A 24333-nucleotide genomic window follows, 5' to 3' on the forward strand; every position below is an offset into this window, starting at 1 on the left:
CTGCCTGGGGTTCAGAGGGTTAAACACATGCTACAAGCTGAACTTCTCATTGCCTGAAAAGGAGTGACAGTGACAGCACCAGCTGAGGAAATCTGTCTACGGTGTCGTGCTATTTCTGACGTTCACAGATTTTTATAGATCTATTGAACCCTGGGTGGTGAAAAATGACATTTAGGGGGCCAAGTGCGTTTTAATGCGACGCCAAGGGGTCCTGACAGGAGGGAATCTTCCTTATCAGAGAATCATTCAGGTAGTTTAAATATCACCCTCTCATATGTGGGCCTTTTTTGTTGTCCAGGTTTGGGAAGAAGAAAGAAGACAAGAACAAAGACGCAGCAAAAACATCAAAAAGCAAACTGGAGGCCTTGAGTGAAGAGGAGCTGGACAGGATCCCTGACAGCAGAGATGGGTATGATTCACTGAAAAAGTCTCTGTTTTGCTTTTTCATAGTTTAGAGTGTCGCTCAAGAGAGGTTTACAACAGTGGAAAGTGCTGAGAGAGCCAGAAAGTTCACAGAAAAGCATTTGTCACAGTAGTCAAGCGTTATGATTGACATCTTTCCTGAGAAGTTGTGAATCATCCTGACGCAGCTACATGCAGCCGCCTTGTCCTCCAAAACAACTGCTCAGTTAAACGTGTAGAACAGCTGTCGATCATAAGGCTAAAAAGAGGCTGAAGTGAAGAATGCTTGTATTTGTGCTGCGTCCATGTTTACCTGCCTCCTCCCTGACAGCTATGATCCACGTTATGCTGAAGTCCACTCCGGTCACATCACTCCTGACCCGGCTTCCCTCCCCGACGTGGAGGACGATGACAGCGACCCCAACTACGCCCGCATCAACAACTTCCGCCAGCCGCCGTCCCCCCGGCCATTCATCAGCCGCACGCCCTCCCCTGCAGCACCCATCGGGGGTCTTCAACTGCCTCGAGCATCCTCCGAGGAGCTCGATGGGATCTACGCCAAGGTCAACAAGACCAGACCCCCGCCTGCTCTGCAGCACCAGGCCCAGGCAGACAGGTGAGCGAGGAAAGGGGGTTAGATTATTTATGTTTCTCTGCTTACAAGGACCCAACTGATGCCCTTCTGCCCGTTCTCTCTTGATTCAAGCTCACAACTATTATAATACACACGTGTTTCAAATGCGTGTGCAGCATTTGCGCTTGTGCTGGATACACAAAGTTTTGCGCGTAGGTGTGCACACACAAGGTCGCTGACCGTGGCTCGGCTGGCATGAGTGAGAGAGTATTTCCACATATTTACATTCACGGTCTGCCAAGCCAGAAAATGCATAAAACATGAATGCATGCTTACACTGCGGTAACACCCTCATGCTTGCATATGCGCACACACACACACACATACACAGCAGTGGCATGCATGATTCATGGAACTCCTCTGTTATGTTTGCTATAGTTTTGACCTTTGTAAATCTTTAAAATGTCTAAAAAACATAATTGGAATCATTTCTATGTGATAATTAGAGTTTTTGCGTCGGATACACAGCACGAGGTGGGTAGATTTAATCGATTCATGGGGATATCGCTACGAAAAGTTTGTCAGGGGTCACTTTTACGACCAAACATGAAATATAGACAAATGTTATGCAGCTTTTTCCTTCCTTTGAAGTTTTTTTGCTCGTAGCTTCGTTGGTGTTCCAAGTGTTGGCTCTTCAACTTGCATATCCTCTTTGTGTCTCATTTTCTTCTCCACACTCCTCCTGAGAAAAATATATACAGGGTCCAGGTGCAAATCTCTGAAAGTTTGCCTCTGCTCAGCCCTTTTCTTTAACTTAATTTTAGATTTTCACATTCTCAGGCCTCCTTCTGCATTAACTATAAAATTAACTATGAAGAAATTGTAGTCGTTTTTAAATACGGTGCCTCTGTTTTGGAGACAAAAAGACATAATAATAATAATAAAGCCATTATTTTTAATATTTAATGGGTTGTTCTCTCACACATACTCAGCTGGATGAAGGTCAAGTAACTCCCTTGTCCAGTCAGGAACATTATGTTTGCTTATAAAACTACGTGCTTGCTCTGTCTGAGAAGTCGGAAAAACTCACAGTCATTGGTAAACTTTAAATCCTTGTTTTTTCCAATTTCGACGCTGTAGTAGTAGCCATCTTTACATCACATTATCCGTGTAGCTGGAGGCAAAATACCAAAAAATGTGTCAGTGTGCTTGTGTATTATCATTATTATTCAATTTTAATAATGTGTCAATTCATTTAATTAGCTCCCTGATTTGCTTCCCCCGCTGTCTGCTGTTTTCCGGCTGTGAGTTTCTTCTTTTTCACCACCCGTTAGTTAACTTCTGTTCGCTTTATGCCTTTGCTGATATATTCCTATAGTGATGTTTAGCGTAACATCTGGCTGTCAGAGCACCTCATTTGTGGTCTTCAAAAAGGTTCATTCTTGCAGAAGCGCACTGCCTGTCAACATTCCCTCCATATTACATATATTATCACTGCTAAAGTTTTTGAAACCTTAACTTGCAGCTACTTTTGTATGTGAGAGAGGAAAAAGGAAGAAAATCTGGGGAGGATTCTAATGCAAATTTATCATTTCCCGTATGAAATAATACAGGCCACATTAAAACTTCCCTCAACTTAAACTCTCTGACAGAAATTACTATTGACTTGCAAATCAAAAACTAAGCCCCAGACACCCAATCTTATCCAGAAGAAGAAGAAAAAAAAAAAAAGAGGATACAGAGAGAGGGAGAGAGGGTTGGACATGGAAAGGAGACAGATGGGAATGGAAGGAAGCGACAGACGGAGGGAGAGCGAGACAAGAGAAAGCAGGAGAGGAGTGTAGGGAAGGAGGGAAGAAAGACAGAGCCAAGACTGAGGGGAAGGGAGGAAAAAAAAAAAAACGTGTTAGGCAGAGTAAATTCGAGAGAGAAGAAGTGACAGAGGAGAGGATGCAGACAAAAGAGGAGGAGGGATAATTAGCCACAGTCTAGCAGGCTGACAGATCTGTTAGACCACTTTAGCTCTCATCCACTAGTGGTGGGTACTTCATTACCAGCCTGTTTTCTCCCTCTCCTCTCTTTCTCCCTCAGTTTCTCTGTCTCGCTCACACTTGGTGTGTCACTTATCCGTTCTCCCTCCCCTGCTTTGCTCATAATGTATATTAGATAGTCTTAAACATTAGGCATGATGGATGGGGAGCCTCCCTTGGCTTGTTAGCTCTGCATGTGAGGGTGTCTCGATAAAGAAAGATATAAATAAGTGTCTAATAATGTTGTTAGAGGACGCTCGTACCGCACATGTTCATAATAATTCAATTGGCCACCAAAAACTATGCATTCCTTTATGGTGTTTGCATGCAGAGTTTGTAAGTGGTGCATAATGCAGAAGCAATCAGATTAAAGGATAAGCTTTGTACTGTTTATCTAAAGTATAGTTTCGTAGTCAAAACCACATGAACAGAAATTAAGTCGGGTTGAGATCAAGTCAAGACAAGTGCGAGTGAGCAAAACGACTGTCCTGAAACATACAGTATGTCCTGTGATTAATACTTCCTGAGAGATTTCTGAAGAGTTTTGGTGCAGAGACAGGTTGCCAACATTTCCTTATGCTTCCTTTCTATGTGCCATAAACATTTGTCAAGATCCGAACAGTCTCAGTCAGCGTTTCATCGCAGAATGTACCTACTGCTGTGTGTTTTCTTGTGGACACTGTTTTGCTTATCACCTCTTTGTGGTTTAGGAAGCAAAATATTGGACATATTGGCTCCTCCTAGACAGCCACGACTTCCTCTTTTGTTTCCTGCATTCACTTTCATTAAAGAGAGTAAGTAGGGGGTGGCTAACATTACCAAACATTTGAGTCGTTGCATTTAAATCAGGAAATTGTACATCCTACTCAAAATGATGTGAACAAATACATGACACAACACAAAGCAATTTCATGAAATCCCTGCAGCTTTGGTCTTATAAAATAAATCTCGAGTCCTCGTTGTCTGAGGCCAAGAAAAAAATGTGCTCGTTCCAGAGAAGAAGCAGAGGCCTGCTAAAGTCAAGAGTGATCTCGAGTACTATACAACACTACCATCAAAAAAAAAAATCCACCAAAACCAAGAACGAATCGATTCTACGAACAAATACTGGCTGTGTTACCCAAAGCCTGACAGAGCTTGTCTGCTTTGTGCCACAGAGCTTCAATTTTTTTTCATTCATTTCAACCGCAGGTAGTGACTGATAGAAAATAAAAGGAGGACGACCTGCAACTGAGGTCCCCGACTGGAGGTGAACCAAGGATGCTGCAACATGGCCGGTGTTACTAATGTAGTACATGTATATCCATCTGCAGATGTTATATAGCAGTTCATAGCATATAGGTTAAACCTTTCTAGCTCCTAATCATTACAGGAAACACAATCCTTCCTATTTATTGCTTATTTCCTCCATAGTACAAGCCACTTTGATTACTCACTGTTTTATGATACATTTCATAGCATAAATCTTTTTAATTTTTTCGAGCTTCTGTTTACAACATGAAGCACCGAAACAACAGCTTTGAGTTGTATTAATTGCCTGTTTATGTAGAACTAAGACACTTTGCTTTTTTTTCTTTTTACATGCAGTAATGTTTGGTTCTTTTATGTTCTGTCTTAAAGATATGTGTGTCCTGTTCTTTCATAGCTCCTCTCTTGTTTTAGAGGAAAGCAGCTTCTTCCTTCTGCCCTCATGTGTAGTGTTGGGATGACAGTGCTATTAAATTGGCTTGACTTGAGATAGAAGATAAATGCAGCTGTTGAAGTTGAGTCTATATATTCGTCACCCTTTTTAAGATTGACTCCTTCAGTTGGAGCAAATGAGGTTGGAGCAACATTAATGCAGCATTAGATTTAAACTGCTCATTTAAGCAGTTTTCCAGTGGAGGGTTGAAGTTTTCTGATTTTACAGTCAGTGATATTATAACTTAAAGGATGGAGAAGCAAAAATCAGACCAAAGTTGCGATATATAAGGTTTTTTTCCTTACAATAGAGTAGCTGGCCCACTGACTTCTCACATCCACACGTGTCGCCCTCATTGCCGGCTTCCACCACCTGCGGCTCGAAGGCGGGAGCTCATTCACAAAGTCCGTACATCTGTTAAAACACATGCGGCCGGCCTTGAGGTTGGAACCTCTGCGCCTTTCATTCACACAGACACAGATATATATATATATATACACACATGGTCCGAAATAGACGCAGCCACCCACATGTAATATTTCTGTGAAGGAAGCCCAGCGTAACCTAGCAACAGTTCTGTGTGTGGTCCAGCGATTTTTAGACCACGACACAGAATATCCTGAGGTGTGCTTTACTGCCTGTGTGTGTAAATCTATAAGTTGAAGTGCAAACAAGCATGCATTTTACGTCTCCAATTTTATTACAGAGGGGTTTCTTGGAAGCAATTTTTATTGTTTCCAAGGGAACAGAATATCTCTCATATGTTTGGTTTTAATGATGCTGCAGATAAAATGGGTGTAATATATCCTTATCAAAATGTTTTTGAAGGTATGGCAAGAGGCGCCTCTGTTTCTAGTTTGTGTGTGTTTGCATAGTTTTCCCAAATGAGACGCACTCGTCGCCCTCCTCCCTCCCCGCTCTTCCTGTCAAGGCCCCTCAACAGTGAACTTCCAGCACTGTCTCCCTAATTTACTGTCGGACATTTTCATTAGGCCTTCAATGGCAGGTGTGTACCGTGATGAGCGTCACATTTGATTAGAGCTACGCTAGAGGCTGACCTGTGGAGAAAAAAGGTTAGCTATGCTTGTCAAATTTTATTAGCCAGAAGGCAGTCTTTGTAGCTGGAGCAAGAAACACAGAGATGAGATGAAAGAGGAGTGAGAGAAAGAGAGGCCAAAGTGCAGAGATGTGAAGACTGTGAGAGGGTGTGCTGTAAAATGCACCATTGTGCTAAAAAAGGGGGAGGAACATGAAGGTGTAAGCTAAGTAAATGACACAGCCTGGATTTTGATTCAAACAGTGACATGAACTTTACAAGTTTCCCGTGACAGAGTCCACTTTTCAAATCCCTCTGCACAAACACTGACTAATTGTAGATGTAGAAAGACGGCGTTTTGGATGTTGTTGTGCTGCTTCATTTTGCATCCTCTCCATTTTGGTGCCACACTTGAAGACACGGTTTTCTCTCCCCGTAGACAGAAGCAGCATTAAAGATGTGCAAAACAGATATTATATAAGGACTCTTCCCATTGAGGCAGATGCTGAAATTCACCTTTTCTTCATTGCAATCTTCTTGTTTCCTGCTATTTGTCAGACAGCATCTGCCTGAGGAAGAGCTCAAAGGAGAAGAATGTGCTGCTCGCTTGAAAACAGCACGTCATTATTGCAGACTGCATAATGAGCTGTTTTTAGCTCCGGTGTCTTTAAAGTGTATTTTATTGGTGCTCTATCTTAGCAATTAAAATGTTTCTCCTTTGCATTCAAGCAGCTTCCAGCACTCCTTTTGTCCACAGTCAGTTCCACGGAGGGAGCAGACTTTTACTGGAGGCTAGTGTTAGATTGTGAGTTAATCAAGTTATTTTTTTATTATCGCTGTGCATTTGTGTAACAACAGAAAACAGACACATGGTGAGTCATGAGTCTGGGGTTTCTCAAGTTCACTCAGACATCCCAGTCAGGCTTTTGGTATTGTTAGCTTATAAAATATATATTTGGCTGAGCTGTGATCAGTTTTACCAGGAAGTCGTTTTTTTCTTGTCGGGTGTTCGTGTAACAGATTTGTTTTGCCCCGAAGAAAAAAAAACAAAATTGGTTTCAGTTGGAAAAGAGTTTTGTTTGTTTAACTGTTGCTAACTTAGATGGATGCAAACCAAGTTTCTCTTTGGAGACAAAGACGATGAGAAATGTGCGACAGAATCCCTGAAATCTAAGACACGTGGAGCAGTAATTTGATATGATTCGATACTGCTGTTGTGTGACTGTGTTCAAGGGGCTTTGCAGCAGGTTTACAGGTGATCAGTGTGCCGGCCAATGGGACTTAGCTTGTAAAGACAGTTGTGGCAGTGAAGAGATGGATCCAACACTTTAGAAGGTTGAGACAGCTTTCCCTCTAGGTTTGCCTGCACAGAAGCCTTCGCCCAAGGTGCCAGCAGACGACTTATTTCAGGGTCTGTCTGCAGACTGTTGTTCTTCGTAGCGCTCTGCTAGCAGCAGCATGATCTGAAATGATGTGATGCACCTACATCGAGGGATGATACTGCTGGGATTCTTTCCTTTGCACTAGTCTGTGTCCCTGTTCCATTTAATTCAAATGTGGGAGAGCACAGACACATAATAAAAGGATATTTGAAGACACAATCAGTCTAAGATACCGCTCCCTACATCAAAATTGAGAAAAATGTTTTAAAATTACTAAAATAACAGTTAAGAACTCACTCCATCCCGTCTTCACAGTGTTAGTCCCATCTTGATCTAAAGGAGAAGTTTTGGAAAAGATGATGTGTTGTTGCTCAAGTTTTGCCATAGTTTACACAATGTTTCGATCAGTACTTTTATCACTTGGGATTTGGTGTCATGTTGTGAGCAAAGGACACTTTGAAGTCCGATTTGAGCAGCCAGAGTGTCCAGACCGGGATGTACCAGTGGAAATCCGACTGGGATCCCATTTCTAACCACCTCCAAATGTGGTTTGGATTCTATTTTTAAAAAAAATCATATTCCATGAGGGCTTTGGTTGTTTGTTTGTTTGATGTTGGGATTTCAAAAAATCAATCTGGATACCATTTGGTTGTGGCAAAAAAAACAAAAAAAAAGACAGATTTGGGCTGCCAGTCTGAGCAAGGCCTTAAAAGTCAGGATATCTGAACGTCTGCTGCTTCAATTTTGAACATTCTTTGTAAAAATCTTTTTTTAAGTCCTTCGTTTTCACCGAAGTGCAAAATTACTTCACTGAATCACCACCTTAAATCGCTACATTAGTATTCAGGCCTGCTCTGATATCAATTCTTCATTATGACTTGAAGGTAGATCACTTGCAAATGATACCCATCCTCTAAAAAAATGTAAAAAAAACCCAGATCTGATTCAGGCAGGTTCATGTGTGCCACAGTACCCGGTCCTATGGGTTTCAGTAAAGCTCCAAATAACTGATAATACTACAGACAAAAATCTGTTCATTTATTTATGTTTTTGGAGGGCAACAGTAAAAACCTCTTTGTTTTCCCAGCGCTTTCAGTTTGGAGCTCCACTGAGTTTGTCTGATTCTATTCCCAATGTTGCACCAGGAAACCAAACATTGACCATGCACTTTGATGTGTGCTTACCTCCAGCATGCAAGCAGCAAAGAAAAACCTGCCTGCCTGAGCTTTTTCCCCCCAGCGTGTTGTGTTTAAATCAGCTGGCCGCAGCAAGAAGAAGTCGCCGAACCAGCCGGCGGCGGTGCACACTTCCTAATTAGTCTGCCCTCACACTGGCTAACACCATGGGATAGTTGCTTCCCTCACACATTTTCTTCTGCTCACTTTCATATAACCAATGGTTTTGTTCTCTCTCCAGTCCCCCCCGTTCTTTTCTTTTACTCCTTTCCAAGTTTCCATCTCGGTCTTTATGTTGCTGTTTGCTTTTTGCTCTCATTCTGTCGTCTGATGCATCTTTCATTTCCTGCTCCGGTGTCTCATCTTCTTCCTCCTCCAGTCTTCCTCATCACAGCGCGCTCGCTCTCACATCAACCTGCATACTCAGATGCTCTGAAATATGGATGAAATAAGATGTTTGAAGGAGAACCACGTCTTGCTTAAGGGATATCAATTTCTGTGGTCGAGCTAATGTAGCAAAATCACGCTTTATTGATTCGTTGCTTAGCTGTTGTCTGTAGTCTTCACATGCCGGTAGGAAAAAAAATGGCAGAAAATCACTGCAGGGCCCTGCTTCCCTAAACAATCTAACTTTTAGAGCAGATTAATTTAGAGTGATTACAAGCTTGGTGTTTTTTTAATTGTTGTTTGTTTCCTATTATGCCACATTATATCAGTAAACGCAGAGATCTGAGAACACAACATGATACGATACACACTAGAAGAGGAAGTAACAACACATGGGCTGCGGCTAAATCATCTTTTTTGATCAGGAAGGTTCCACCTAAGTGGAATGACCTGGAATCATCTTAAGAGGAAGCCATGATAAGAGCGAATGCCAAGAAAAGGGGCTTGGATGCTTCCTTCTTATCTCCTTTAATAAAGCATCCATTGGTTCATCTTGTAAAGTTAAATATGTGTCTTCCATAACTTTCTATTATGCTTATCTGATGTCCCTCTCTTGGTCTGTAGTTGATTGTGGTTAGTTGCTAAAACGCAGGTAGCTGTTATGCAGACAGACCAAGTCAGTACATTATTGTTGGGTGTTGTTTTCATCGTGTGCAAAGTGTAGAACAATTTTTAGATTGCGAGCGCTAAAGAGATTCTTATCCAGATGTTTTTTCTTGCAGATCTTCTATAGCCTGGTTCCTCTCTTTGCAAGTATTCAGTGTCACCGTGCTTGTTGTCTAATCAAAACCTACATAACTTAGAATTTAAGACATTCCAGCCCTGCTTCTCTGCTGTTCAGTCAACAGGAGGGTAACCGACTCTTCCAGCTCGTACTGTTTCTCATTTCTTGATGTCATTAGCAGCCTGAGCTTCATCACACTGAGAAAACTGTAGATCACAAAAGGTTGGAGCAGTTGTGGTTGTGCATCTGGCCTGGGGCCTGCAGACAGGCAAACAGCAGCCGTTATTAGCTGCTGATGACAACAGGGCAGCCTCACCTGCCTCCTTCTGAACATAAGTAGAAGAGGACACGCAATTCTGTCTGCCTGTATAGACTCATTTAGCCCTCTATCTCTCTCTTCTTACGCCGTTTGAAAAGCAGCCTGCTGAAGTGTCAACCCATCAAACTGCTACTCCACAAACCCCCGAGCCCCCCACACACACACATATCCACCCCCCTCGAATGTTTTATCCAGAATCAGCCACTGTCTTCAGCCATTAATATGATAATATTTGGCGTTGTCAGTGATGGAGGCCGCGGCATAATGAGATAATTACAGTGTTGTTTCATTTGGAGAGCGACACGCACGCTCAATCAAAATGGCAGGCCTAATTACGGGCCCAGGGATTGGCTAATGGGATCGCTAGAAGAGGGGTGGCGTGAAAAAAAAAAAAATCTCAACTTGGCTCCGAGCGTCCATTCTCTGAGGGGTCTGTTTGTTTGTTTGGAGTGGGGGCTGGTGGGCGGCAGAGGGTAAGTAAGAGTAATAAAAAAGCAAGTAGTAAGTGAATAAATAAATAATACAAGAGATTAAGTGTGAATATCTTAATAGCAAGGTTGTCTGCAGGATGGAGCACTTGGGGGGGAAACAGAGATTAGTATTGATTAGCTGTGCGTTGAAACCAGCCATTAAACCAATCTCAAGAAGCAACAATTAGCACGGTAGTGGGCCAAAAGCTGCTTCAGATATCCATCTTTATAAAACACAAGCATCTGCGCTGGCATTTCACAGCAGCCACAGAAACTTTCGCAAAGTTCTTTCGTCATGGCAGCAAGTCAGCGTCGAGTTTTGTGCCCCGCGCCGCCGACAGGGACTCGGCGGCGAGGGGTTGCACACACACACACACAGACGTTTGTGTCGAATGATAGCGACACTTTGAATTCCAACATACTGGCACAGAAGTGGATGTGACTCAGCCTTCTGTCCCCGCTGAGTTGGATAGAAAGACGGGCTGCATTAAATCAGGGTACGTATACACAGGCACAGTGTGTCCCACATAGCAAATTACAAGAATTGATTATACGCACACAGAAATACACACTTTCATACATTCCTAAGATTGTATTCACGCACACAAACACACACACACACACACACACCCGGAGTCTCGGCCAGATTTTCTAATTAAAGCCGGGGTCGCAAGAGAGACTTAAACATGTAAGCTATGTACTTCACTAATGAACCTCTCTATCTGGTCTCTCGCCTGCTCGCTCTCTCTCCTCTTCGCTCCGTTTTGGTCAATATCTGCCTGGAGGTCACACCATTAGGATGGAAGGCACAACGCATGTCTGATGAAGGCCGCGTGGGCGTTTGTGTCGGACAAAAGCCTAGTTGTTCAGGGTGTTACACGGATGCAGAGGTAGGGGTGGAAACTTTTTTTTTTTTTTTGTGAATATTTTTATACAGTGCGTGTCTCCTGGGGGACGAAATAGCAAACGAACAGCATATCAGTGTCAATATTAGATACCTGTTTCCACTGCAGCCAGTAAACACAGATAAACGACAGCACTGTGTCGTACTTTGGTAGCACATCCTGAAGGATTGTGCTCACTCAGGCGCACACTGTTTGTCTGTTGCCTTTTGTGTGTGTGTATTTGTGCATCCACACCCTTGTTTATGTGTGCCCGGCTCTGTACTCTGGGGTGTGTGTAGCTTATCTGGCATTAAGGTCCAGTGAGCATGATGATGTTTCTCTTTAAGTTTTGTCCCCATTCTGTCCTGAGTTCTTATCTCTTCACTGACAGTCACTGGCACTGTTTTCCTTCTCTCTATTTTTTTATTTTTTTGCTGAGGTTTTCACCTTCTGGTCACTTTCCGCTCAGGTTCAGCAGCACCATTAGGTGTCGATCTATCCGTCCGTAGTTCAATCCCGGACAGCGCCCTATTGCTCCATGTGGCTTTTATGTGAAAAGGTACATCCATCAAATGTTTTATCCTGTTTCACTTCCATTTTTTCCCCCCCGCCTTGGTTTTCCTCTGTCAGCTGTAGAAAGTTTGGTTCAGGCACTGATGTCTTCTCAGAGGCTTTGTGGGTATTTTCTGTCTGCCTGTCAGTCTTCCTCTGCTGTCAAGAAGTTGTCACTGCGAAGCCAAAGAATACAGGTGGATTCAACAAAAGATTAAACCGAATGCTCCGTGTTCCACCTGCCCCTGCCTTTGCTTTTTGAATTCCGAGCTGTGGTGAAAATTAGAAGGAACAAATACCATCCTTAACCCTCTGAATCCCAAAACCTGCCAGCACATTTGAAAGACATGGGTTTAAAAAAAAAAAAAGCCAAAATCACACCATTTATCAGAGCCAGGAGCTGCAAAAAAGAGAACGAATTGTCAGATTCTTGCAACCTATCATGTGTGATGTACTGGTTTGTCACGAGAAACAAGCAAATCTGAGCTTAAAATTGTGATATTTTCCCAAAATCACTTTATTCTACATTCAAAAACTCACAAAAAAAAATTTGCACCAGATACCGTATGAAGCAAACAATTCTCCTCTCCTCGGCGTAACTGAGAAGATGACTCACCTGTCACAGTCACATGGCAAAAAAATGGAGAGTTTTCAGGTGAATTGCAGACTGTGTTTACACGCAGCAGAAGGGAACCAACAAAAGAGATTAAGAGGAAAATAAAACCTCCTTGAGCAGTAAAATAAAGCCGGAGCGACTCAGAAACGGGAATACAGAGGATCAAGATGTCAGCAGGTTGATGGAAGATACATTCAGCACGGTGAAACATGTCAATGTGCAGAGTGGTGTGGATCATAGAGGTAGTAAAAACATAAATAGGCCTTGTCGTGGAGTAGTGTGATTGTCTGCATTATAGCTGTTTCCTCCTGCACAAAAGACTTTGTTGAATTCTCTCTACTTTTAACCACGGTGTTTCCATAAAGATGCAGGACTTTATATTTCTGTAAAAAAATGAACCCGCTGTGAAGAAAAATGCAACCAGAACAAAAGATCCAAAAGCTGCTTGGAGTTCCGAGGGTTAAAGCCAAAGCATTTGACAATATTACGCTTTGTTATTTGTGTTCTACTTTCTTTTTTGTGTTTATACTTTTACTGAAAGCCAAGACTTCCGATTGAGATCCCGTTGTGTGTAAGGAAACGTATGCATAATGACAATAAAAAGGATTCTGAAAACAAAACTATCGGCATGATGAGAATGTTTACATCTCACCATCCAATGCAATCATTTGCTGTTGTTTACACTCCGTCCTCTGTGTCTCCACAGCGATCAGCGTGTCCAGGGGTTGCGTAGGGAGTACCAGCAGGCCCGGGCAGCTCCAGCGTACGAAGAGCTGGAAGTCGCGCGACGCCGAGCCCTGGAATATGATCCCAACAGGGTGAGTGTGCATGCTTGTTTGTTTGGAGTCGGCAATTAAGTTCACACTTGTCCTGAACATTCATAAACATTGTACGACATGACAGCGGAACACAAACCCGCACTGGACACCGGTTTCAAATCATGAAATGCCCACTCTGTGTCTGTATATGTGCTCGTCTCCAGAACGTGTTCCTGTGAGACCGGCCAGCTTTCCCCTGTGCCTCTCTCGGGCTATTTTCAGCTCTCTTGTTAACATTTTGAGGTGCTGTGTGCCATCGAGGCGGCGCCCTCTCTCATCCTCATTTAGTTTATGGAGAGATCTATTAGACCAGTGACATTTCCATCCACCCTATCTTTTAGCTCTGCACCACAACTTTATCTCGCTCCCTCTCATTTATCCCACTGCTGGTCCATTTTTACTTCTCTGATGTCGTTCTCCTCTCTTGTCTTTTGCTTTCTTATTTTGGCACCAGCAACAATGGCCTGACTGTGGTAGTTGCCTCCTCTAACCAGGCTGCATCGCTAAATGTCCCTGAACCTGTATTGATCCAGCCTGAGGAATCATTTCATTTACCTCCGTATACTCCTGAACTCACCACGGAAATCAATAGCCATTTATCACCCATTTTAAAATAGGATTCTTTTAATAGCGAGCCCAAAGATGCAGAAAATCACACTTTGATCCGAATCAAAATCACAGAATCCAGCCACGGCGATTTGCAAAGGCATTTCCCAGATTTATTTCTCATTAAGTACCACAACTGAGCAAAGAGGAGAGAAGAGGCATGTGGGAAATATGGGATGGATTTACTGACAAAATCGCCGATACTCAATCACCTGACACAACCTGCCTCCTGCTGTGTTCACTCCCTCACTTATTGTAGTCTGTGTTTATTGAGCAATGAAGCACTGTGAACCAGTCTTCATTAGGCGCTCGCAGACACACATCACAGTTGCTGTCTTTGAGGCCCAAAGGGGCTTTGTCACTCATTACACATCCCGGTGCAGCATGTGTTTCTGTCTCGGTTTGCCACAACTCAGTCGGTACCGAAAACTCTGATGCAATTAAAGCGCAGCAAGAGCGAGGTGCAACCTCTGATCGGATTGTTATTTTTTACCTCAAAAAAAGACAGTGGCGTCCACAGTAAAAAGCAGCAGTGGGTTTCTTCCCTGAGGAGGCCGATAATGAAACACTCCACTCGCAATCACACACACACGCGCGCTCGCACACGTACGTAGTGCGAATAGAAACACTAAAACATCAAGGAAGTTATATTGGGTCCATAAAAAGAGAAAACATGATAATGGAACGCTCTGTTGGTGCACACATGTTAATGGGGTTGGCAGATATTAGGAAAACTTCAAGATGCGACTCCGTACGTCACTGTTACCTCCCATGACCTCAGTAGTAAACATAAAGTAGAATCCTCAAACCTGATAGAGTAGAATTTATGGCTAAACAGTTAGATTTCCCAAGTGTAGCTAATAAAATGACCAACTAGTTGTTCTTTAGCTTTACCTATTTTTAAAAAAATGTCAGCTCATGTGTTCCCTCGTGTTTTCAACTCCACAACAGAAACCACTAGACACTTCAAAATGTACTTTTTAGGTTTATGTTTTCAAGAAAATGACACAATAATGTATTTAGATCTGATCTAAACAGTACAAGTTATTTGTAAATGCAATAAAATCAGCTGTTTTGGGTGTTATCAGCCCATTAAATACTCATTTTTATCATCATTGCCATACAGGCCTGTTGGCACCTCCTCCTCCTCAATAATGGGGCTTCATTATCGCCTGACTTTATACCAGTGAAGCTGCAATTTACACTTAGAAAGAGTAGCTAAAGTCCCGGAGAGCTGAGTTTGAGGTACGTAGTTATAGTTTCGGCTTTTACTGTCATAAATGGTTAAAATCCACTCTGTTGCTTGGTTAACAACATGTTACAAAAGTCTGCTAGATGTCGCAACGTTAGCAGGTTACTTTCTGTTAATCAGGGGGATGATAGAAGATGAAGCATGCCCCAGCTGATCTATACGTATGAGAATGATCAGCAGCTGTGCAATGCACTGACAGCATTCAAATCAGAGTATCATCAGCATATTGATAAAAAACATCAGCATAAGACAAACAGACAACACAACTGATTGCTGTTTACGCCGAGAGCTGTTCACCTTCAAGTGCTGACAACAAGCTTTTTTGATTCTCCAGGTTATTACTCCACACTTACCGACTTTCTCTTTCTGTGCAGTATGTGAAAAGCCGACCACTTGGCGCTCACTCGCTCACGTCGGCCTTGTTTGATCAGCCTTTTAGTCATCACCTCCACCGCCGCCGCCTCTACCACTCGGCGCTGCTCTTTTATACTCAGCCATTTCTTTAGCCTTGAATGGTTAAAAAGGTTTTCCAAGCTCTCCACACAAGGCCAGGAGCCCCATTCTCTCTCTCTGAGTGGTTTGTGTGTGTTTGAAAGAGAGGATGACTGTGTGTGTGTGTCTACATTTGCTCTCCTGAGCTGGTGGATCCTGACTAACACACTAACCTAAACTGACATAAACAAAAGCGGGGATAAAAGAGTGTGGTTACCGCGTCTATTCATGTCTCTGTTTATTCTTTTAGCGGTCGTCTATCTGCATGATCTCGAGGTGGAGTTCTTTGTAAGCGTGTGTGTGTGTCTCGCCACGTTTAAGCGGGTGTGTGTCACCAGCTGCTAGATTGTGTGTGTGTGTGAGGGTACATGCAGTTAAATGTGGTCTTCAGAAAGGACTTCATGTCCCTTCCTCATTTCTTTTTTCTAACCCCGCTCGCTCTGTGTCCCTGTCTATCTATCTGTCTCTAATTTGACCCTTCCTCCTTGTTCCCTGTCTGTGGATAGGTCACACTTGTAATTATGCCAATCACACTGTCCCACTCCCTCTGTCTATTTTCTCTGTATGCTAATGATAGGCTCTCTGTAATGTCTTGATGGCCAATTAAGCCACTGAAGTACATGAGAAGTTTCTTTTTATGGACTTCTTTGTTCTATAAAATGAGTTGGGAGGAACTTTTCACACAGAGGCTGAGCTTGATATACTTTTATCCGATTGGTAAGTACTTGACTGCGATAGTTGTATGGCGTGTTTTACTTCTTTTAATTTTGGATTATACCCACTTGATATTTGGGGACTTGTAAAAGAAAGATTTAAAAAAGGGAATAAAGGGTTGAGATCGTACCTTTGTGTATGGATTCTAAAGATGCCAGGATCAGCTGCACAGAAAACCAAGTCTGGGTTCAGGATTCCTTCACCCCATGAACCATAAAAACCTGCTGATGGGTCTTTTAAAATGTTGCTAATTAGACCATTTATCAAGTCATCATGAATGTGTTACGCATGATGTGCACTTCCAGTAGGACAAAAAAGCCAAATTCAGCTTAAAATTGTGATATCTCATTGAAATCAGTGTTTTCTAAATGTCTCACTGCAAAAAATCGTGAAATGAAAGTATTTCCCGTAAAGATAAATAAATATAAAAATGAAGAAAAGCCAGGACTGACTCTGCTGTGATCATGTGACAAAAATGAATTCAGTTTAAAACCAGTATATAGATGCAAGAATAAACGTTTAACGTTGTGAAACATCTTGGAAGTGATATGAAAAGCTAGTTTTTTGAGTTTATAAAACTGTAAAGAGGCCTTGTCAAATAGCTTATCTTTAGGCCCTGAAGCAAGCCTTCGTTTTTATTCCAACATTGATAGCATCTGTGGGCACTTGGAGAGGGTTAAAATAAAGTTTAAATCCTTTAAAATTAGCCAAACTGTTGCTCAACAAACCTCATCTAGGAAAGAAAGGAAAGAAAAAAAACTACATCTGACTTCATCCATCTGTATCCACAACATGACCAAGTTTATGGCGATAAATGAAGAAAAAGAATAGTTCCAGACTTCTTGAATTCATTCTCATTCCAGTTTCCTCCCACATTTGTTTGCCGTTATTGGCAGATCAAATTAACTTTTAGTTTGTACTTACTTTTATTGATTCCTTCAGAAGAAATCATCTCCTCCAACCAATTTGGGTTTATTGTCTTTATTTCATCTTGCGATTGTTTTTCTTACTATCCATAGGCCAACGTTGTGAGGCAATAACAGGTGTCATAAGCGCGATACAAGCAAACAAACTGTCGCCATGGGAACTGTTGATTTTTACTGCTGTGAAATCTCTGTTTAAGCAGTAAATGCATAACGTTGCATAAACCTTTGGAGTAAATCCCTCAGCTGTGGAGAAATTAGGCCTCAGGAGGCACACTAGAGGGTAAAACTTAAGGTAGATCTTACAGAGCAAGGATGTGGATTTGAACTCAGAGTTAGAGTGCTATTGTCCCTTTTGGAGTTCATCTTTTTTTTTTTCTTTTTAAACTTGCATTTTGATATTCTGTGAGTCTGTTTTGGATTGCATAAGAAAAGACATCTCGAGGTTATATTTGTTAGAGTAAAGGAAGATGTGTTCTAACAGATTCCACATGACTGATCTGATATGTGAACCTGGTTGAGTTCCCATTGTGTTTACTACTGATTGTTGCAATTATTTTAATCGTTTTTCTTTGGATTTTCTTTCTTCCTTTCCTTCTTTCTTGGCCTCTTTGCTTTGCCCCCTAGTGGTTATTATCGGACATCCACAGCTGGTTCACTCACCACGACCACATATTCACCTCCGCTCACACAACTGAACGTCCAGGAAGCCTCACATCAAACTGTGTGTCTTTTTTTTCTCTTCTCACCCTGATTGCACATGTAAGACATGTTTATTATAATGTAAATTTATATCTGACCCTCTGCAACATGGTCAGCCAAAATGAATGACACCACAGCGAGGCAGAATCCCCCAGTGTGGCGAAGACGCACACGTGCAGAAGGAACTCTCACTCACACACACACACACAGACGTGAACTCATGCATCTTATCTTCAACTCATTACCCTGTGAGTCGTAAACAACAGTGGCAGCACATGTGACACCTTAATGAACACAGAAGTCAAAGAAAACCACACACCCGACTACACACTCGGAGTCATTATAAAACGCACACACAGAGAAACACTCACACAAGTCCAGATACGACTTGTCATCCGTTGCGCAGCTGTTTTTTGTACTTCTCTCTAATGTTGTGCGTGCGGACATCCATCACCTTGATGATATTTTAATGTCACATCCTCGGGCTGTCTCAATCTCTCCCCCCCTCTCTCACTTTTTCTCTCCCTCCCACACGTCGGCCATCACTTCATAAATAAACCCCCACATCATTAAGTAAACACGCACCAGCCTGTCACAGTGATAGATGGCCTACACACACTCGTGCACACACACACATGCAGGCACTGGTGATCTGTGCGGGGTGCTTCGTGCCCACAGGCGAAAGCCCCCGATGGTTTTTGCGCCCACAGTCCTAATGACTGCACACTTATTCATCTGTGAACTTGTGCTCATCTAAAAGCTGGCTTTTGGGAGGGGGGGAAACACCTCAGTGTTAGAAATAAAGTCAGAAAGTTATTATCAATGGCAGCTCTCCAGATGTGGTGTTAACACACTTCAGGATGTGTCCGCAGGCCCTTTGTGGTTCGATATGTAGTTTGTTTACTGGCGAGACGCCCACTGTGCCTCAGCGACCGACCGCGACTGCTTTCACCTGACAAGTGCACGCTCTTTCCACACACCTTCTGCTACGAACAATTCAGGTTCACTCCGTCTCACTCACCGAAGACACACGCTCACACAGAGCGGCGGTGTAATGGATGTGCTGGCAGGCTCGTCCTGCTGTGTGCCTACTGCCGGAGAAGCCGCCACACAGGTGGTGCAGCCCAGCAGAAAGCCGCTTATAAAGACACGAGGGGGACCCGAGGGACAGAAATGGGGACCAGGAATGAGGGAGTGAAAATAAGAGGAACACTGACGGGGAGCGGCAGCAAGGAAAGTGAGAGGGGAAGAGAGATCTCTGTGGTTATGAGAAAGAGAAACTGAGAAATGACAAAGCGTCGGAGCAGAGTCAAAGCAAGGCTTAAAGAGGATCCTTAGGGGAAAGATGGGAAGGATGAGAAATGGCACATCTGATAGGGGGAGTTGGATTGGCATGAGGAGGAGACAGATGGGATGGAGGAACTGACAGGCACATGGAGGCATGAGATACTGAAGGAATGGAGCATGGTTTCAGGTGGTGAAATGTAGCTCTTGTGGTCTCGGGGCCCTGCTGGAGTGTCCTTGGGTAGGAAATAAATCTCCGCCTTTAGATCGCCCATTAGGGATGCATTAATACTTGAAGTTTCACTGAAATGATGTCTTTTCTGCTACAGCACACAGATTTGCTTTGTAAGTTATTATTAATTAATTACTGTAAATTATCGCTTCTCAAAAGGAAGAAAATGGATATTTTAATGTGTTTGGTTTTATGACTGCGGCTCCTTTCTGTGCATTAACCACTTGAAATGCTGTTGTTATGCTGTCTGCATAGGCAGAGACCATACATTTTGGCTCGCGGCCAATCAAAACATTTCATCTGGGATAAAGCAGTAAACATCATCGTTCTGTCATTCGCTGATGGTGTCATTGGCCAACAGCCAGGCAGCATCCTGAGAAGGGAAAACACACTCACACACACAGAATGAGCATCATATTTTAAACAACAGCCCATATGAGCGTCGTCATGCCTCCTTCTTACTCACAAGGATGAACACGTGTCTCGTCCTGTAACATGGTTTACCAAACAAACTAGAAAAACAGCATGCACCATGGAGAACTGGTAACACTAGTGAGATTGGTGGATCTTAATCTGCTAACAAGCAGCTGTATTTTGCTGGTTTCTAAGCCACAGTTACCAGTGCATTGTGTCTCTGCCCCCCTGCTGCTTCGGCTGACAAGCAGCCACACACACCAGCCTGCCCACTCAGAGATGCAGAGGCTTGTCTTCCCTTCACTCTTGAAAAGGATTAAAAAATACATTTAGAAATCACCTGCATGTTATCTGTCACTTATTTCAAATGGACTTTAAGCCTCTGAGCCCCCAAAATCCACCCATGGCATGTCATTTTTAAACATTTGCTAAAATTACACATTTAGCTGAGCCTTTATCAAGAATCAGGATTTTCTACTTCACTTTATTCTATGTGTCATTGAAGAAAATCCACAGAATACAATGTTTGCAGTGAGCAGATTCTGAGTCCACTCCGGTTGGTGTTCCCTGACTGAACCAAACCTGTGAGGAGAAACAAACACATACAGAAAGGGGCAGTCATGAGCCAAGCAAAGGAGACACAGGTCAAGTGAAGATAACAGTAAAAGACTTGACCACAGCTGCCATTCAGTGTGTGCTGATGGTTGTGGATGGATTTGCTTTTGTCGTGTCTTGTGTACACAACCTTTTCTGGTGTGTCTTGGTCTTAAAAGTGTTTCTGAATGTTGCTTATAGTCGCTTTAAGAAAACAGAGAAAGAGGAAAATGAAATAACTCACTTGTAGAGGAGCCTTTCTCTATAGAACAAGGGACTCGTTGGCGGAGGTTTAATTCCATTTGTCAAGCTTTGTGTCTCTGTTTCCATCCCTCCTATCCGTGCTGGCCAATTAATTAGAAACTTTTTCAAATAAAAAGTTACAAATGGAAATTTATGAAGATGATGAATCGGAGAGAGTGAGTGAGTGGGAGGCCAAGACGCTAGTTTGTGCATATGGAAGAAGGTGAGAGAGAGCAGCTGGTCCGGGGGTGTTTCTCTGAAGGAGGCTGCACTAATGTTAGTCTAATGTTAGTGTTAATCAGGTTAGCATATGCCGCACGTGTGTGCATGTGTGTGTGTGTGTTTGTGTTGGTTTGAGGTTGCCACGGTGCACCTGCACTGTTTTAATGAGGAAAAAGGGAAGAATAAGTGGCTACCGCACACCATCGCTCAACATGTCTCTCACTCTGTCTGTCTGCTGTGTCACTTTATTCCTCTCTCACACACACACACACACACACACACACACACACACACACACACGATCCTTATGGGAAAAGCCCCATTTGAAGTTCTTGGATCACCAAACAAGTTGGATAAACTCCTGCTTTCTGTTTTTCGCAAACATGCTCACAAGTTTAGAAGTGTAATGTAGTGCTCAGTCACTTTACACAGACGCACTCATGTACGAACACACAAAACACACTCATCCACACGACATGCTGCATAATTGAACAGGAACACAAATGAGCTACACACAAGCCAACACGCACATATGTACGAACACCCGCTCGCACACATTTTATAACAGACTTTTAAGAGGTAACATACCACAAACACATAAAAGACACACAATCCACAGTCGACCATGGAAAGGCAACATGCACACGCATGCACACACACACTCGGGCACCATCAAAGGGCTGCAAACCTCAGCTTTGGCCAAACTGAAGCTGTTTTCAGAGTTCATTTCACTGTGGGAAGCTTCAGCCAAATCCATGCTGGCAGTGCGCACACACACACACACACACACACACACACACGCAGAAACTTTTGAGGAAAATCCTATAATTCAGTAATTACAAGAAATTCAGTCTCCTGATCCCAGTTTCCTCCCAGCCCCCTCTGAGATCACCCTCGCACCCCCCGAACGCAGAACACACACCCTAGATTTTCCTGTCACACACTCCCATGCCCACCTATCCCCATGCAACAGTCGAGCCCTGCGCTGATTAAAGACTGCCTGACTCCGCGGACCAGCCTGAGCGCTATTCTGGCCTATAAAATTACACAGGCCCCACCACAAGTTAGTGTTTGGATCATGCACCCCAGAATAACCCTGAACACGCTACTGTGAGCGGCTACTGGAAAACAGGCTGAACGGGCGGAAAATGACAGAGGAGAAATAAGGCAGGAGGTAGCTTACAGGAGACTGTTCTCTGTTAATGTCGGGGTTGAGGTGATAATTATAAAGCGAAAGTCATGCTGCAGAGATTGTCCCTACTTAGAAGCCGTTTAGTCCAGTATTTAGTCCTGCACGATCATTTTATTCTTTCCCAGTGAGGTGAGATAATTCCATGTTTTGCAATGCAAATGTAATTGCTTCTTGCACTAATACCTTGAAACGTCGCAGAATGAGGCATTATGAGGAAACGGCGGTTTATGAATGTTCTGAAAATAAATTGATTTACTATTGACACAAGTGAAATTACCTCGTGGCATTTTTGTGCGGGTTGTTTGCAGATCAAAAAACCTTAATTCCTAACCAGCACACGCCGGAATTAATTCCAAAACAATTGCATGCTGTAGCCCACAGGGAGAGCGGTGTAGACAAGAGGTGCTTGTGGAAAGTTAGCAGAGTTACTTTGCTTTTCAATGAATATCGCTTTTTGTTATGTCAAATTTGAGGGTGACTCGTCTAGAAAAGAGAAGAGCTTTTTAGTGAGTGACAACTAATGAGTCTTCTTAATGATTCTGACAGTGTATTTACTTCTGTCATGCTCACATGAGTGAACTGCAGAGAGCAAAAAAAAAAATGTGACTCCACTGTCAGAAGCTGTGGCAACGACCTCACCTTACATCACAAGCTTGCCTTTGCCTGACAAAGCATCAAATGCTACAGATTTTGTCTGAACACAATCCTCCCTCCCTGCACTTGACGGCTCATTTTGTGTGGCGAGTGGCAAGATCACCTTGTCTTCTTTTGGGTTACTGTTTCACTCTTATTAGCTCTGTAGGTTTTGTGTGTTTCGCTATTGTCGTCCATGTCAGAGCAGCTTCTCCTGTAAAATGCACTCGGCTGATTCCACTTATTTACTTGGCCGTACAGTGAGAAAAACTGAAGATGATTTAACTGAACCATTAACTCCTGTCAGTACTCTCGGCAGGCCAGCTTCTTTGGATGAACTTTGCAGACTTTTATGATCTAGCATTAACAGTGATAAAAGATTGAGCAATAGTCTGAAGGCACGATAGACATATAACACAGGCCATCATCAGATACTTATATGTTACACTGTATTTTTTAGACTTTAGGTAGTTTTCATCACCATCCAAGTCGATGGATTCAATTTGCAGCTTCTTCCACAGCAGACCGTACCAATGACACAGCTTCATCTGTGCACACTATGTTCCAAACCGTTGTCATCATGCTCTTGTAATGCTTAAAACACTACTTTGAAATTTAAAACAGCCTCCCAGCAAGCAGACATTGTGTATTTGAGCATAATTTTTTTTTTTGGGGAGCTTCACTAATTCTCTTGTTTCCAAGATCATTTCCTAAGAGCTGACCACCTATGTTGTTTTACATCTCCTGCTCTTTGCCGTGGGCTTTCATCATTGTTTGATTGTTGCACAGAGGAGCACTTCCTCTTTCGCTGCCTCCAAAGCACAGCGGCTCAGACTCAGGCACAGGCTGAACTCTTGCTCGCACACCTGGGAGACAAAGACAAGAGCGAACATCTCTTTCCAGCATTATGTTTCTACCCACTGCTATCAAGAGTTTTCACAACCACGTATAGCACCTTTCTCCCTCTTTTCTCTTTGCAAAGTCACAATGAGCGATTCCATCCACGGACTCCTCCTCTCTGTCCTTGTCTCTCCAGCTCATCCCCAAGGCTCCACATTCCTCTCCCTCTTGCTTCTCTTTTGTTTTAAGTCACTTCATTCCAATGCTGCACAGCAACCGGGCGTTTTTTTTTTCCCCTACCTCCTCTCCCTCCTTTCCATCTGGGCCAACAAAGGCCTACAGGGACTTATTTGGTGTCTGTCTTTATCCCCACAGCTTGTCTCTGGCCTACGGGCAAACTGCAGAGTGTGATCTGTCTGCAAGTTGATAGAAATCTCCCATTCTCCTCCTTACTTGCGCCTGCTCTCACTTCAAAGTGCTTCACCACGCTATGTTTGGATTTAAGAACAGGAGTTTGAGCAGGGTCGGCTTCGCATTTGTGTCGCTCGCTGCTCAGGTCGCACTTCCACAATGGTACCTAAAAAGAGAAAATTCATTCACGCTCCTTCTCAGAGTTGTCAAATTACACAGAGGGCTGTTAAGTTCTAGTGGGATCTGCAATTTCAGGGGAATATTGTCAAGTTCTATACAGTTTTACCGCATGCTAATTTCTTGTTGACAGTGTATTTGGCACTGGAAGAACCAGGGAAGCCCCAGAAATACCCACTTCACCTTCCATCAAGCTGCGTTTTTTCTTCAATGGAAGAATGTGTATTTTATTTGCATTCAAATAGCCTGTTCAAACAGTTACTACAATCATTTCCTTTCCCTTTTCGAGCAT

The 24333-nt window shown here is 43.0% G+C and overlaps 1 protein-coding gene across 1 annotated transcript in view; it reads left to right on the forward strand.

Moving 5' to 3' along the window:
• LOC103357367 (partitioning defective 3 homolog B-like) overlaps nucleotides 1–24333 on the forward strand; it is a 183816-nt gene that overhangs the window by 130124 nt on the left and 29359 nt on the right. Inside the window, exons 20-22 of the mRNA XM_008281909.1 lie at nucleotides 299–409; nucleotides 734–1018; nucleotides 12999–13110. Coding sequence (XP_008280131.1) covers nucleotides 299–409; nucleotides 734–1018; nucleotides 12999–13110 — 508 coding nt within the window. The remainder of the gene's footprint in view (nucleotides 1–298; nucleotides 410–733; nucleotides 1019–12998; nucleotides 13111–24333) is intronic.

The sequence above is a fragment of the Stegastes partitus genome, unplaced genomic scaffold (assembly GCF_000690725.1).
Source record: "Stegastes partitus isolate 25-593 unplaced genomic scaffold, Stegastes_partitus-1.0.2 Scaffold250, whole genome shotgun sequence".
NCBI classification, from domain to species: Eukaryota; Metazoa; Chordata; class Actinopteri; family Pomacentridae; genus Stegastes; species Stegastes partitus.